Genomic DNA, 14,418 nt, shown 5'->3' on the forward strand with positions numbered 1-14,418 from the left:
CCTATACCTTCTCCTTCCCCTTCCTTGGATGGAAGAATTAATTTATTTTTTTCCTTCTAATATTTGCATGTCATATAGATCTGTTAACCACAGAAATTTGGGGTATATGTTTTGGTATCTGGCCTCTTACTAAAAATGAAGAAAAGAATTCTTGTTTTAGGTCAGCACTGTCCCTTTTCTATATAAGTATGTAGTCAAGTGGACACCTTCCGAATCACTGTCATATTTAGCTACTTTTATCATCACTGTTCTTGACAGGGTCATGTTCTGTTGCCTTTTAGTAAAACCAGTTGTATAGGCATGGCAGCGTTGAACAAGTCAGACAACAGGTAACAAGCATCTCATGCAATGCAGGGCACGTTACTGTCAAGAGAGCACTATACTCGTATAGCTCCAATGTGTCTGGTAACCGAGCTATTTCATAGCGACACATCCTTGGTTTGTGCCAGTGGCTGGGCTGATTTGTTGAAAAGGAGATGGCAAGCACTTTGTATGGGGGTCTTCGTCTAGAGAAACAGCGAGTATCTGAGTAGAGTTGTTGAGTTTGGGGCAGCAAACATATATTGAAGTGCTTTGGTACACCAGGGCTGTAGCAAGATTAGACTCGCATCTTGGATTGGCAAAACATATCATGCCTATTATGAAATTGACCTTTTTTCTTTTTTGTATTCTTTTTTTTAAATAAAGCTTTAGCTCTTGACATTTTTAATGTTGTCTGAAGTGGCAGACAGAATTTTATTTTTCAGTGACTTCAATTATAATGTTTCAAACTTTAAAAACTGTATTGACTATTTAGTGGATTCGGGATACGTTTGACTGCGCTGTTGTATCCAGTGGCTGTCAATGAATTTATGTGATAAAATCTTAGACTACAAATGCGAGGTGAACTGTAAGTCAGGAATGTCCTACTGAGCAGTCCTATTTTTGCCAGAAGCATTTTCATGTCTAGTAAAGGGGATGAAGTGAAAAGCGTTGTGGTGGAGAGAGCTTCCCCCTGCAGCTTCTGGTAGCTGTCTGCCTTAGCTGCTTATGCAGCTGTTTCTCTTTGGAGCCTTTCCAGGGAAACAGTCATTGCTGATCCAGAAAATGTGTTGTTTCATTACATTTTGTGCCGATCTCATGTTGCATCACATTTAGCTCTATCACGAATAAACACTTGCCCGAATCCATGTAGGATGTAATTCTGTGGAGTCAGTCAAATTAATCCTTGGGGCATCCCAGTTGCTTTGGATGTTGTATGAAGGCCAGGGCCGGTGTGAAGTCCCAGATCTGGTGGCTACGGAAAGGAACACACCTGAGGCCCAGAGCAGACAATGGAAGAGTTTGCCATTGGAAAGGCAAAGCATTCTGTCCCTCTGTGTCCTGCAGGCTGTCTGGGCACAGGCAGAGCCTCCTATCACTGCATGGGGGGGGCTCACAGCCACTGAAGGCACCTCCAGCACCAGGCAGCAGCTTCGAGGTGCGTGAGGAAAGCTACCCCTTGGTGCTTGTTTCTAGCAGCAAGATCTGTTCCTATAGGTTTTGATTTCCAAGTGGTGATTTGGGTAAATATGACATATAAGCTTAAGGAAGTTAAATAATCTAGGCAGATGTTTCTCTCTAGTTTTTCACTAGTATATGTGTGCATTTCCACTGAAGAGTAGAAGTGGTGCTTCTGACTTGGCGTGCCTTAGGGCAATGAAAGATGTCTCTGTGTCTATCCAGTTGCTGTTGAGTTGGAGTCTAAATTTAATCTCCTCTTTTTTTTCACCTCCCAAACCACTGAAAGGCAGAAATGAGAAAAACTTGAATTCCTGGAGTGATTGTAACTTCCAGCTGCATCCCAAGAACACATGGGGAGTGGATCATAATTGAACACGCTTTTGTTTTCCAGGACTAATGGTTGGGTACCTTGGGCAGGAGACGAGTGAGGGATTTAGAGTTGGATGATGAGTGTCATACATTGAGCTACAAGGGGATTTGTTGATTCCTGTCTGTACAAAGAGATGCTGTTTGGTTACATACCCCACCCACATGCTGCTACCAACTAGTAGATTCCTTGGCTGTAAGCACGTAAATACCGAGAGCTAACTTTTTTTTTTTTTACATTTTTCAAGGTAAATGAGTAGATTCTGCCTTTAAATTACTAACGTGGATGAGATTTTTGTGACTAGGTCATTGTGGAATGTTATTTTGTTTTTTGTGAACCATAGTGCTAGTATTCTTGCTTTCTCCCATCTTTCTCTCAACATCGCAGTTGTTTCTGTAAGCTTACTTTACTGTGTGAAAACCGATGGAGGTGTTCTGCGAATTCTCAGCTGTTAAACTGCGTATGTTTTTTCCAGAATGGGATATAGGTGCCTGAATTCACAGGCTGCAGATTTAATAGTGGGGGATGGGAGGGATTGCAAGAGGCCTCCACTTCGCATCCTTCTCTCCCTTTCCTCTCCTCCTATTTTGTAAGTCGTATATTTGTACATTGTATACAGGAGAGCATGCTGAAAACCTCTGCCCAGCCCAAAAGTCATTCTACTTTGGAGAGGTAACCTATGCTGCCAGTTAGCTCAGCAGTAAGTGCTCTTAGTATAGAAACATCTTCTGGAGATTTTCAATAAACATACTGATAGAGAGAAAGTGGCATCTCTTACATTCAGATCGACCTTGGAGTGGAATCAAGGTTATGAGACTTAGCAAATGCTGTGTATGTTTATATTATTACCAGTGAAACTTTCTGATATCTTTTAATTGTACCAGGAAAAACATACATGAAGTTTCTGCTCTATTTCAGTCTGAAGATAAATAATGCAATGAGTAGTGTGCTTGGTTATCGTGTGAGACAAGATTTATACACAAACAAATAATTATCTTTTAGGGAAAACTATAGTACTTTTTAACAGTACCGTAGAAACATAGTATTTACTGAGTAGCTTAAGTAGACAACTTTTATAAAATATGCACGGGCTTATTGGTGTTTTATTTTGACGTACAAAAATTTCCATGCTTTACTTAACATTTATAATTTTAAATTGAAATAGTCCTAAGTTTGTCACTAGGCAACTATCACTGGCCTGTAAACTTGCATTAGTTCTCCTCAATGGGAATTTTGTAACTGGTATTCTAAAAATGCTCTTGCAGAAGTTGAAACCAGCGTGTCTATTTATGATAATTTCTATTGCAAGTGTAAAATTTTCATTGTTGTGTTTCTCGTAATCAGTAATTAGTATCATTCATATCTGGTATATTTGCAAGAAGAGTAGATGAATTTAGTTCACATAAAATTCTCGTGAAAAGTACTCGTGGTGACCGTTGCTCATAGGAGTGAGTGTTTATGGGCAGTCTCTTCAGTACTGCCAGTTACTGCGTAGCTGGTGTTTGGTGCAGGAAATTTGATGTACGTAACCTCACGTGGTCCTGTTGCTGACAAAGTGATGGAGCGCAGGTGTGCCCATGCGGGGCAAGCCGTTCTCTGGGTGCAGGGCGTTTGCGGTGCCCGGCTTTTCCCCCCTTGGCTGGGGAACTTGTGGGCGCAGTGCCGGGCTGCACTGAGGGACGGGGAGCGGCCAGGTTGGGAGTCCTTCTTGTGGCTTCCTCTCTGTGTGTGCATTTCCTCTTCTAGAGAATGTGTGCGTAATATTTCAAGCATTTATAAGATCTTTGGATGAAATATGTGCAAAGATAAATTATTTTCTTAAAGGAGGAAACTTGGCATTTTAAAATCTCATGCTTTAATCTGTCACATGAATGCAAAACTGTGATGTTTTCTCCCTCCTCATTTATTCTTTCTGTTACTTTCCCTGCTCCTGTCTTGTAGTAACATAGGTCCTGTTCTTGGGAAGCGTATTAAATTTAATGAAGCTTCTCGTATTTATATACAATTGCAGGCAGAAGATCAGCCCTTTAGAGTATGAGGTTTTCACTGAGACAAATGCCTTCTCTCGGTATTGCTATCTTGCACTACCATGGTATACTCTCCTAGTAAAACAGCATATAACATCCAACGTGTGATACGGATTCTTCAGGCAGGGCACAGAAGTCTAGTTGTGATCTTATTCTTGGATAAGCTGCCCTGTAATCTATACAAGTCTTTCTCCCTTCGTTTCCAGCCTGAACAAGGAATGCAAAAGCTCCTTGTCAGTCCCCTTCAGTAACTGTTACTTTGATTAATTTGCAGAAGATGCTTTGAAAAGTCAAGTTACTCTTTACCTTTTTAGGAGATGATCTGGCACCATTAAAAGACAGTTGAGCTGTGAATGGCGATCTGGATGTCAAGAAACCCTTGGTGTTTGTCCAACTCGGTTTGTTAGATTTCAGGATTGATTATTCAAGACTTCCTTATGTGATGTCAGTTATTGTGATCTGCATTAAATTGCAAGAAATTAATTTTAAAAGCAGCCCCTGATAAGCCAGGAGTCTGGGGTAATAGGAGGTGAAAATAGGAAGGCATTCAAGGTTTGTTCTAGGCTGAGTACAAGAAGGTTTCTCCTGTGACTTGGTTTGCAAGCAGAGAGGTGGGGAGGGAGGGCAGGGACAGGACGGCGGTAGGGTCCCTTTCCTTACTTAATAAAGGTAGGAACATAAACACCGTAGGAATTACCTTTGCAAGGGTTTTGTGCTGGTTTTAACCCTAGAAGTTTCAAAAAAGATGACAAAGTGCCAAGAGTAAGTCCTACACCAGCAGGAAGCGTCCTTAATAAATCAAAGAACAAATAGTTCTGGGACACAGATAAATGTGTTTATGGAAGGTAACCATGGATGATAGCAAATATACAACCATTTTTCACAGTGTCTCTAGGCAATTAGGAAGATACTTTGTCAATGGTGATAGGAGGAGGGGACAGGGCAGAATCCTCTTTAAAACTTTAACGTTGCAGAGCATCAGGAGGGACTGACAGTTTTCTGTGTGGGTTTTATTACTTGGCAGGATCCACTATGACTAAATCTCAAAGGCCTGCTTTTTTTTTTTTTTTTTTTAAAGTTGCATTTATTTATATATAATACAGTTTGTTAGCCGAAAAAACAACCCCACCTTATGAAACCATGTATGGTCTTTACTTGTAAACTGTTTCTAACTGCTTGCTAAACATTACTGGGAAACAGTGTAGCTGTGAAGGCAGTCGCTTACTTGTCAGAGCTCCGAGTTCCCATGTTAATCACAACAGCCATGTGCAGAAAAGAGCTGACCCCGACTCCACCAGTCATCCTCTTCAGTCAGGATAACATCTGCACTCCATTTTCTTCCTTTATATAATTACATCTGTTGATATTTTCTTAAAATTTAGCATGCAGCGAGGAGTGTTCTTGTGAAATTATGAATTGAATGTGTTCTTTTAGGAGGAAGAAAGCCAAGTGGCTAATGCAACAACCTAACTTTAACTTATTGAATATATCTAGTTAACAAAACACTTGCCTAAAGCAAAGCAAAAGCACCTCATAGGAGCTTTTCTTTCTGTGGGAATTTATTTGAATTATGTATTCAATTTAAAAAAAAATTTTTGTCTTTTATGATTGGGTTGGACAAAAGTCAGCACCAGATAATTTTTGCTTAAGTTGTTAAATTTGAAAACAAATGATGAACAAACCAAAATAAATAAATGACTCTATTTCGTAAAATTGAAATGTAATAGGAACCAGACTCGTATCCCGCGAGCCTCCAGATACAGTCCGTGCTTGCTTTGAAACTGTATCACTGTCTGGCTATGTGTGCGGGACGCACAGGAGCATGTCTGGCTTGTGAGATAATGGGTTTGGATTTGTAACGCGGCACAGCTCGGCATCGCGGCCAGAGCTCTCCCCTCCAGCCCACCTCGTCTCTCCCTGCCCAAGCCCGGGGCTTGAACTGGTGGCATGGGTTTTGTGGGGGCTGTGTGGAACAGCAACGTTGTCCAGCTATAAGACTGGTCCTAATCAGTTTTTAGTAATCAGTCAGGGAAATGTAAGCATTAGATATCTTTGGGTTTTAATTAGTTTGCTTTCTGGAAATCCTTTGCTTGTTAGTCTGTGAAAACGTACAGCTGTCAACTAAAATTTGGGTGAGAATTCTCCATAATTGTTTCTGAAGCCGGCTTCTTCTGAGGATGCCCAAACTTAGATTTAATCTTCTAAAATGTGATTAACCTGAAGGTGAGGATGTTGACCACTGGGTGAAATGGAATAGGACAGGCCGAGTTCCCCAGCTCTGGTGAAGCAGGACAAGTGTGCTGACTTCCCTTGGCGTGCCCTGCTTTACAGCAATGGGTGAACTCGGCCGTTAACTCAGGATACGCTCTCGCTTGAGAGTAACTAATACTGTAAGACTACTAGCTTATAGATCTGTCTAACAAGCCTAGCAAACGTACGCCGATTTCCTCTTTAAAACAAAAATAGCGTGCACCAAGACCGCTTATTTCCTTTCCCCTCCTTTTTATGTAGCTATAATCCTGTTCACTGCAAGCACTTCTTGAAACACTAAATGTGAGTTAGAAATGTACAAGCAGATGCTTAATAGCGTTCGGCTTTTTGCTGTTTCTTCTGTTACCTCTTTTTATCAGATGCTTGTTATGTCTGCATGAAGTACAGTTTATCCTCTTATAAATTGACTTAACACCACATGTGAACAAAATTTGAATAGATGACTTGAATACACTCTCAGTAGCGTAAGCCTGGTTGAATATCAAGTCATCCCAATAAAGTAAGTCAGAAACTATGTGGAAGTCAATACACAACCCTGTGTAAGGTTCCTTCTTTTCTCTGGTAGTGTTTAATTATCGGAGGTGGCCCATGTGGCTTGCGGACTGCCATAGAACTTGCCTTCCTGGGAGCCAAAGTCGTCGTCGTCGAAAAGCGGGATACTTTTTCAAGAAACAATGTGTTGCATCTCTGGCCATTTACAATCCACGACCTCCGGGGACTGGGAGCAAAGAAATTTTATGGAAAATTCTGTGCTGGATCCATTGATCACATCAGTAAGTATCTGAGGGCATGGGCACTCTTCAGGTAAGAGGTGCACAGGGATCGGAAGATTAATGGAGGCGTTCTTGATTTAGCAGAAAGCTTGTCTGCCTTAAACATACGCAAGCACATGCATGCACACAGAGAAAAAATGGTCTCATTTAAGCAAAATGGCAATTGAACAAATGATGATCTTGTGGAGCAGCTTTTTTGTAAGTCTGGGCCTATCAAACAATAGGGTTTTATTATGAAGTATGAAAACTATTGATATCCATTCTAGTATGTTAAAGGTAGACACAGCCCTTAATCTAATGAGAAAATATGTAAAAGTGGGATATTTTACAGGGAAGTAGGCTGTAAAATTTTCTGGCCTAAAATGATCAACATATTGGTTAGCAAATCCTTTAAATATCATTAAGAAGGAAAGCTCTAAAAAAAGTATTCTAAGGGAATCACTGAAATAAATTTTATCACCTACGAGATTGTGCTGCAAGAGAAAAATGAGATGGAAGAGAACAACATCCTGTGGTGGTTGCTACATTTGCATTCGTCACAGTATGGGAAATAATAATGCTGCAGGCTTGTGTTAACAACACGTATCAGTTCAGTGGCATGCTGGTAGCAGCTCTGCTTGCTTCCATATTAAATATATCTTTGTTACTCGCTGTCTACAGGTATTCGACAACTTCAACTTATCCTCTTCAAAGTTGCACTTATACTAGGAGTTGAAATCCATGTGAATCTAGAATTTGTGAAAGTCCTGGAACCTCCTGAAGATCAAGAAAATCAAAGTATTGTTTACCATCACGTGGTTCTGTACACAGTAACTTCTTTTTATGTCAAGCCTTATATTTGAAATCATTCAAGGCAATTGAACTCTGCTTAAAGAAGTGGGAGTCTTTTGCCCTACTTACTAAGCTAGGTTTGCTATATGCAGTCATATTCGTAATAAGTATCATTGTGACAGAGCACTAATCATTCTTAAAATATGATCTCAGTCTGAGAAGTTGAAGTTTTGCACTATGCCTTCTGGCACGCGTTTCAGGCTGTGTAGGGAGTCTGGTGTGGCTTTTTGGTGTCGTCTTGCAAAAACAATTTTTGATTGATAATATAAATATTGAGGATGAATTAAGCTCTCTGGGCCTCATTTTGCTTTCAGATTTGATATAACTCCCACTGGCATGCACAGTCTTATCAGCCATCTTATGCTAGATTTTTAAACAAAATAGAGAAAGATTTCTCATTCTTTTTTTCTAATTTTTTTTTAAGATTAGTATTTAGGGTGTAGCAGCAATAGAATATTTAAAATTTTTACTTTAATTAAAATACTGCACTATCTCTCTTTAAATGGTCATATAGTGCCAGTAGAATAAATATATTTTTTAAATAGTTAAAGTATGGACAATACAAACATTTTCACATATTCAGCTTTGTGTTAATGCAAAGATTAAATTTAGCTTTGCGAGTATGTTTCCGTTTAATTTTTATTTAGAAGACAAAAGTATTGACAACTGAATGCTATGTTTCTTCTTTTAATACCCAACCCTTCCTTGCTGCAACCACATATATGTACCGTCCTGATGAGGTCATTGTGGGGCTATTTCTGCGAGAACAAAGTGCTTAAGCATACTCTGTGATGTGGGTCTGAGAGGAAGTTTAGTGTATTAGGTGATCCAAATGAAGGGTTCCATTTTTTTTTTATTGTCAGTTTATGAGCTTGACACCTTGTTAATATAGCCTGAACGTAGCAGAATTCAGCTCTGTGTGAATGAGAAATGGACCATTTATCTTAATGCCCTTTCTTCAGAGTCTGAAAGCACTTCTCCATTGTATGACTGAAGAATGAATAAATACTATTCTTTGTGTTTTTAGAGATAGGTTGGAGGGCTGAATTTCTCCCCGTGGATCACCCTTTGTCAGAGTATGAATTTGATGTTATTATTGGTGCAGATGGCCGCAGGAACACATTAGAAGGTAGGTGAATGTGTGCTTTTACCCTTATTAATGATCTTTTAGGTATTTTGGAGGTCAGAGGAGAACACAAAGCAATGGGCTACCTTTTCAATCCACTGCAGTCTGTGTGGAAACTATTTTTATGTAGTATCCTCTGCTTTTTTTGTTAAGTTGTAGCTCAAAATAAAGACATTTAATGTCATTACTGATTCTGAGCACTGTTTATCTGCATTGCCTACGAAATGCATCATGATGCCACTGGGCTTGCTTCAAGGTTAAGTAATTATATGATGATTTAACTTTAAGGAGGCTGACAAGATACGTGTCAGGAATTGCATAGTCTTTGCTATTGTGCTGTAAATTTGCACTATATGTTTGAACTAATGACCGAAACATGACTGCCAGGTATTTAATGAAGACATCAGAGGTATCACTTCTTTATAGAGGTGATTTAACTTCAGAACCAGTTACTCTGGATACCAAAAGATAATAAATAACTCTAAGGTAATGGGTGAAGAGAGGGAAATGTTTCATGAACTTGAGCCACTGCTGAGAATTCAGACCTCCTGAGCTGTCTGCCTTACCGAGACTGGCTAAGCTGCTCCTATATCACATTAACAAACGTGTTAATTATATATTCCCCTTGTAGCTTTAATTATATCCATGTTAAGTTTCAGTTCACTAGGTACACTATTTTTTTTTTATTAGCTTCGTAGTTTGTCTGGTTATTCTTATATCTGCCAACCACAACATGCTTAGAGTTCATTCCTTATAATACTGTATTAGAAATTTACCCACACTAATGTCCAGCTGTCTCCCATGAAAGACTGTTTAAATAGTCAGATATCAGCAAAACGAAATTATTCTTACCTCAGCTGCAGATTATTGAGAAGGTAATGGTTATCGTAGTATTCCCAGAATCTAAGGGACTATTTGGAGCACTGAAGATTGTTTACATATGGAAGCTGGTATTGTCATATTAAATTTATCCCAATAAAATAATGAGAGAATATCAAGAAGCACAGAGACAAAAATTGATAGCTGATTTATTTCTTCTTAGAAAATACATGTATTCTCTGAAAAGTCATCTGTAACTTGCTAAAAATACTCCAAGGACCCTCTGTCCTACTTCAGAATTTACTTAAGGGAAACAAGCAGAGGGAAAAACTTAAAGGTGTGATTGCAAGATTGTGGCTTAGTGGGGTTTGTTTGTGAAATGAGGAAGCTAAGATTGAGTGAGAGAGCAAGTAACTTCCCAGACAGGCTCACCTTGGAAATCTAACAGTTGAGCCACTGAATTTTTTCAACCCCTAATATCTTTGAAAAACCTAATTAGCTGGTAGTGTGTGCACTTAAGCACTGTTACAGAGGTTTCTATTTTTCAGATCTCTCCCTGCTAATTTTGACTGATCTTTTGCATGTTTTACCACCTACATAACAAAAATCTTATTTGATATTTAGCATGTTAAAAATGTTTCCTTCCATTAAATTTGATCTGCTTTATTTCCAGTCTGTTTTTCTTTAGTCATCATTTGTCCTTAAATTCTTCCCATGTTCAGCTTCTTCCTGTAGTTCCCTTCCAGACTTTTTTTTTTTTAAATTGAGACTTTATCTTGAATGCAGTACAGCTCCAATTTTGCAACTGGGAATAGAAGGAAAAGGCTCTTTGCATTCAGGGAATTTTGGAGGAATGACAGAATCTGCTGATGGTGTGTTGTTTGATGAAGTGTAGGACTAGATGTAGGAAAGGGACCGAGCTGCCTTGAGCTGACCCTCCCTGAAAGTCCAGTGTGAAGTTTCCAGTGTTTTTAATTCTTTTCTTTGCTTACCAGGTTTCAGGAGGAAGGAGTTTCGTGGAAAGCTGGCTATAGCTATCACTGCCAATTTTATAAACAGAAATACAACTGCAGAAGCCAAGGTAGAAGAAATTAGCGGTGTTGCTTTCATCTTCAATCAGAAGTTCTTCCAGGATCTTAAAGAGGAAACGGGTGGGTGCATCCTCATTTTTTCCACAACCAAATACAAGAGGCAGTAGAAGAGCTCTGTATCTGCCAGGCCACCCTCCTATTCTTACTAACATCAGTTTAAATATGTTGTATTAAAAAAAAAACAAGTGATAAAATGCTGTTGATGTCAGAATCTTGCAGATGGGGCTGTCCATTTATGGTACAGTGAGATTATTTTTTTAGCTTGGGTGTTGCCCCATCATAGCTTGTTTTAATGTTTAAATTTTTCTCAACTGTAAAAATGTCTGCTATGTTGAACAAATTTAGAAGAGCATTTTCAGTGCCCAGAGATTTCCCTTAAGACATGGTTTGTTTTGTTTGTCTCTGTTCACATACTGAACAGCTTAAACCCTGTGAAAAAGGCTCTGCCTTTGAGAGGAGTTTATTCTTGCTTTTTGATGTGTAGGTCTGATAAACTGAAAAGAACTAGACAGGAATCTGCCATAAATACTTCAAATATAAACCATGAAATACATCTGTATGAAAAGGGGTTTCACAATAGTTGCATCCACTGTCAGTACAAGCAATTCCATTCTTGATTTACAGCTATTTTTTAAAAAATTATTATTACAATAGAAACCAAAAATCCTGGTTAGACCCAATGCCAGAGCCCTAGCAACCTAAAAAGCACTTTGTTCCTTTGGCTCCTGTTTTCTACCTCAGGTAACTACAGCCTTAATGTTCTGGCTGTTCCCTAAAAGGATGCTAAAAAACTTTAAATGATGCTGAGACAAACTCTTGTGGGGTAAAGCTGATCTCCTCTCTTGTTTTGTTTTGATTTAGAGTATCTTGACCACTAATGCTTCATCCAGCTGGGGAAGTGAATGTGTCCCACGAAGGAAACACACCTGTGGGGATCAGTTGCGTGTTGTTAGTCAATGACACAGACAATGCACTATACTACGTAACAAATGTATTATCTCTTTTCAGGAATTGACCTGGAGAATATTGTTTACTATAAAGATAGCACTCATTATTTTGTGATGACAGCAAAAAAGCAGAGTCTTCTGGACAAAGGAGTGATTATTAATGTATGTAAAAATGCTGGCTAAAACCCTATTTTATTTACTTGGCAAAGAATAAGTGTGAATATCTGCATAAACGTTGTTGCATGTTATAGAGGGTGTTTATAGACTTACTAGATCACTTCATTAAAGCTCAGATCACTTAGATCTTACTATGACTCTTTTGTTTGTTTTTCCTTCCAGTCAGCACAAAGTTTCTGCAGAGAACTGAAAACAATACTTCTTAAATTTGTCTGTTCTGAAACTGTCTGAAATGGGATATTGACTCACCTTGGAAATGCGTGGTGTGGTCATGACACCAGAAAAATACAAACCTCATTTATTTAAAGGAGGACTTAGCACAGCTATATCTAGTTTTATCAGGCAAATAGGGAAGTGTTAAAACCTACCCCAGGCTAAATTGCAAATTCTCAAAAGTGAGTGAAATGTGATAGAAGGAGGCTATAAACATGATGGCCTGAACTTTCAAAGGTACTTCTGGGACTTTGAGGTCTTTTTTTTTTTCCTCCCCTCCCCCCCTTTTTATTTTTCCCCCTTTTCCCTCCTTCATCTGTAAGATGTGAGGGTTTGTTTTCTTTTGTTTCTAGAAAGTGTTTTGGCATCATTTAAATTTCTTTTCCTGGAAATCCAAGAGAGGTCAATTTTTCTTGCAGAGAAAGACAGTGCCAAAACAGTCGAGTATAATTTCCCGAAGGAAGTACTTGTGTGGAGCTATCAGGCAGCTTCTTGGCTTTCTGGTGGGACCGCTAAGCTCAGTGCCACCATTTCCAGCCCTCTTGGAGGACAGGGGCTCCCATGGCAGAGCAGCTGGCCTCGCCTAGCTGGGGCGGGAGAGGGGAAGGGCGGCAGCTCCCAGCAGTGTGTTGGGGAAGTGTGAGGTGGACCCTGGGGGTTGAGGGGTTGGGGTTGTAGGTGGGGGCAGTCCCAGGAGATCTGTGGGGAGTTTGGAGAAGAGGAGCAGCGGCTGTGGCCCGTCAGAGCTGTTTCCCTGACCTGCTCCGGTTTGAGTGGAAAAAAACCCCAACAGTCTGTCTAAAACAACTGGGCTAATAGCGGTTCTGTGGTATCATCCCCGCGATTAGGGGTCTCATCCGCGATTAAGCTGTAAATAGAAACTGCCTTATTAATAATCACTGTCTTTAAGTAGGATGACCTGTAAAGGCAGGGTCCTTCACCACATTGGCCAAAAAAAAAACCCCAAAACCAAAAAAACCTACCCAGCCCAAAACAGGACAACAGAAAAGCTTCTACAATCCAAGTTTGAATGTGTCGTTACTGAGTTGTTAAGTCAAACTTTCTGCCTGAGACTCACATGTTATGTCATTGGTACATCGGTATTTCTGCTCTCGTGTGGATTCAGGTGTGGGGTGCCCGCGTGCAGAAGAGCATTGCAGTGATGATGATATCATCTTTTGGTGGGAGGGAAATAATGTTATGAAAATAATACAACTGAGGAACTGGGAGGCACTATAATATTCTATTGCAAATAAAGCTGCTTATTCAGTGTTGGCATAGAGAATTCCTGTTTAAGGCAGTACAGTAACCTATGTTTGTGTATTAACTTTTTGGAGGAGATGACAAATCTCGCTCGGTTCTTTATGCTGTGAGATGTGTAGTTGCCCCTCTGATGCTATGAGACTGCAACGTTCCGATACAGAGAAAATAGTTGGAGTATCTAATCGTGTATGCTTCTCTCCTTGCAGGACTATATTGATACTGAGCTGCTCCTCTGTGGGGAAAACGTGAACCAGGGCAATTTGCTGTCCTATGCCAGAGAAGCTGCTGACTTTGCAACCAATTACCAGCTGCCTTCCTTGGATTTTGCAATTAATCACTATGGGCAACCAGATGTAGCGATGTTTGATTTTACTTCCATGTATGCATCTGAAAATGCTGCGCTAGTGAGAGAGAGGCACAGGCATCAGCTCCTGGTGGCGCTTGTTGGAGATAGTTTGCTTGAGGTATATCTTGGAGTGTCTTCCAAGTAGTCTTTTTTTATTTCCTTAATCCAGCTATTCAATCCACCCTCTAAACCAAACTGTCTTCTCTTACATGTCCTGAAATAATGGTACCTTCTTTGGAATAGTTTTTTTTAATCCTTTTTTTTTTTCTTAATGCTATAGTTTATGTCATAACTAATGCTTGGCTGGCAGTCTCTGGCTGAGATCTTGTTATGTAGTTGTATTTCTGTCTAAAAACAGTGAGCTGCGTGTCCTCAGCTTGGGTGCATGGCATAATTTTCCTGACTTCCATCATAGAGAAAAACTTGGTCCAAATTTTTATTGCAGTCTTTTTGCCTTAATATGTTCTCTTTTTCTCTTTCTGAAGTAAAAAGTGTATGTTGCAACTAATTTATTTTTTTAAACTCATACTGACAGCCCAAAGCATTTGAAAAGATCAGTCTAAAGCAAAATTAGGAGATGAGAAGGAAGGCATCTTTTCCCCCCTTTTTTCCTTGACTAATTTTTGAGTATTGAGTCTTTTTTTCCTCAGCCTTTACCTTTTGAGGTTAAGCGAATTTGTTTTTA

General features: G+C 39.6%; 1 protein-coding gene across 7 annotated transcripts in view; it reads left to right on the forward strand.

Annotated features, from left to right (window-relative positions):
* Positions 1-14,418, forward strand: part of MICAL2 (microtubule associated monooxygenase, calponin and LIM domain containing 2) — a 132,430-nt gene that overhangs the window by 37,292 nt on the left and 80,720 nt on the right. For all 7 annotated transcript variants that reach the window (XM_075755186.1, XM_075755188.1, XM_075755189.1 and 4 more), the window contains exons 3-8: positions 6,713-6,920; positions 7,581-7,697; positions 8,779-8,880; positions 10,692-10,847; positions 11,796-11,896; positions 13,594-13,851. In XM_075755186.1, coding sequence (XP_075611301.1) covers positions 6,713-6,920; positions 7,581-7,697; positions 8,779-8,880; positions 10,692-10,847; positions 11,796-11,896; positions 13,594-13,851 — 942 coding nt within the window. The remainder of the gene's footprint in view (positions 1-6,712; positions 6,921-7,580; positions 7,698-8,778; positions 8,881-10,691; positions 10,848-11,795; positions 11,897-13,593; positions 13,852-14,418) is intronic.

The sequence above is a fragment of the Balearica regulorum genome, chromosome 5 (genome assembly GCF_011004875.1).
Source record: "Balearica regulorum gibbericeps isolate bBalReg1 chromosome 5, bBalReg1.pri, whole genome shotgun sequence".
Classification (NCBI taxonomy): Eukaryota; Metazoa; Chordata; class Aves; order Gruiformes; family Gruidae; genus Balearica; species Balearica regulorum.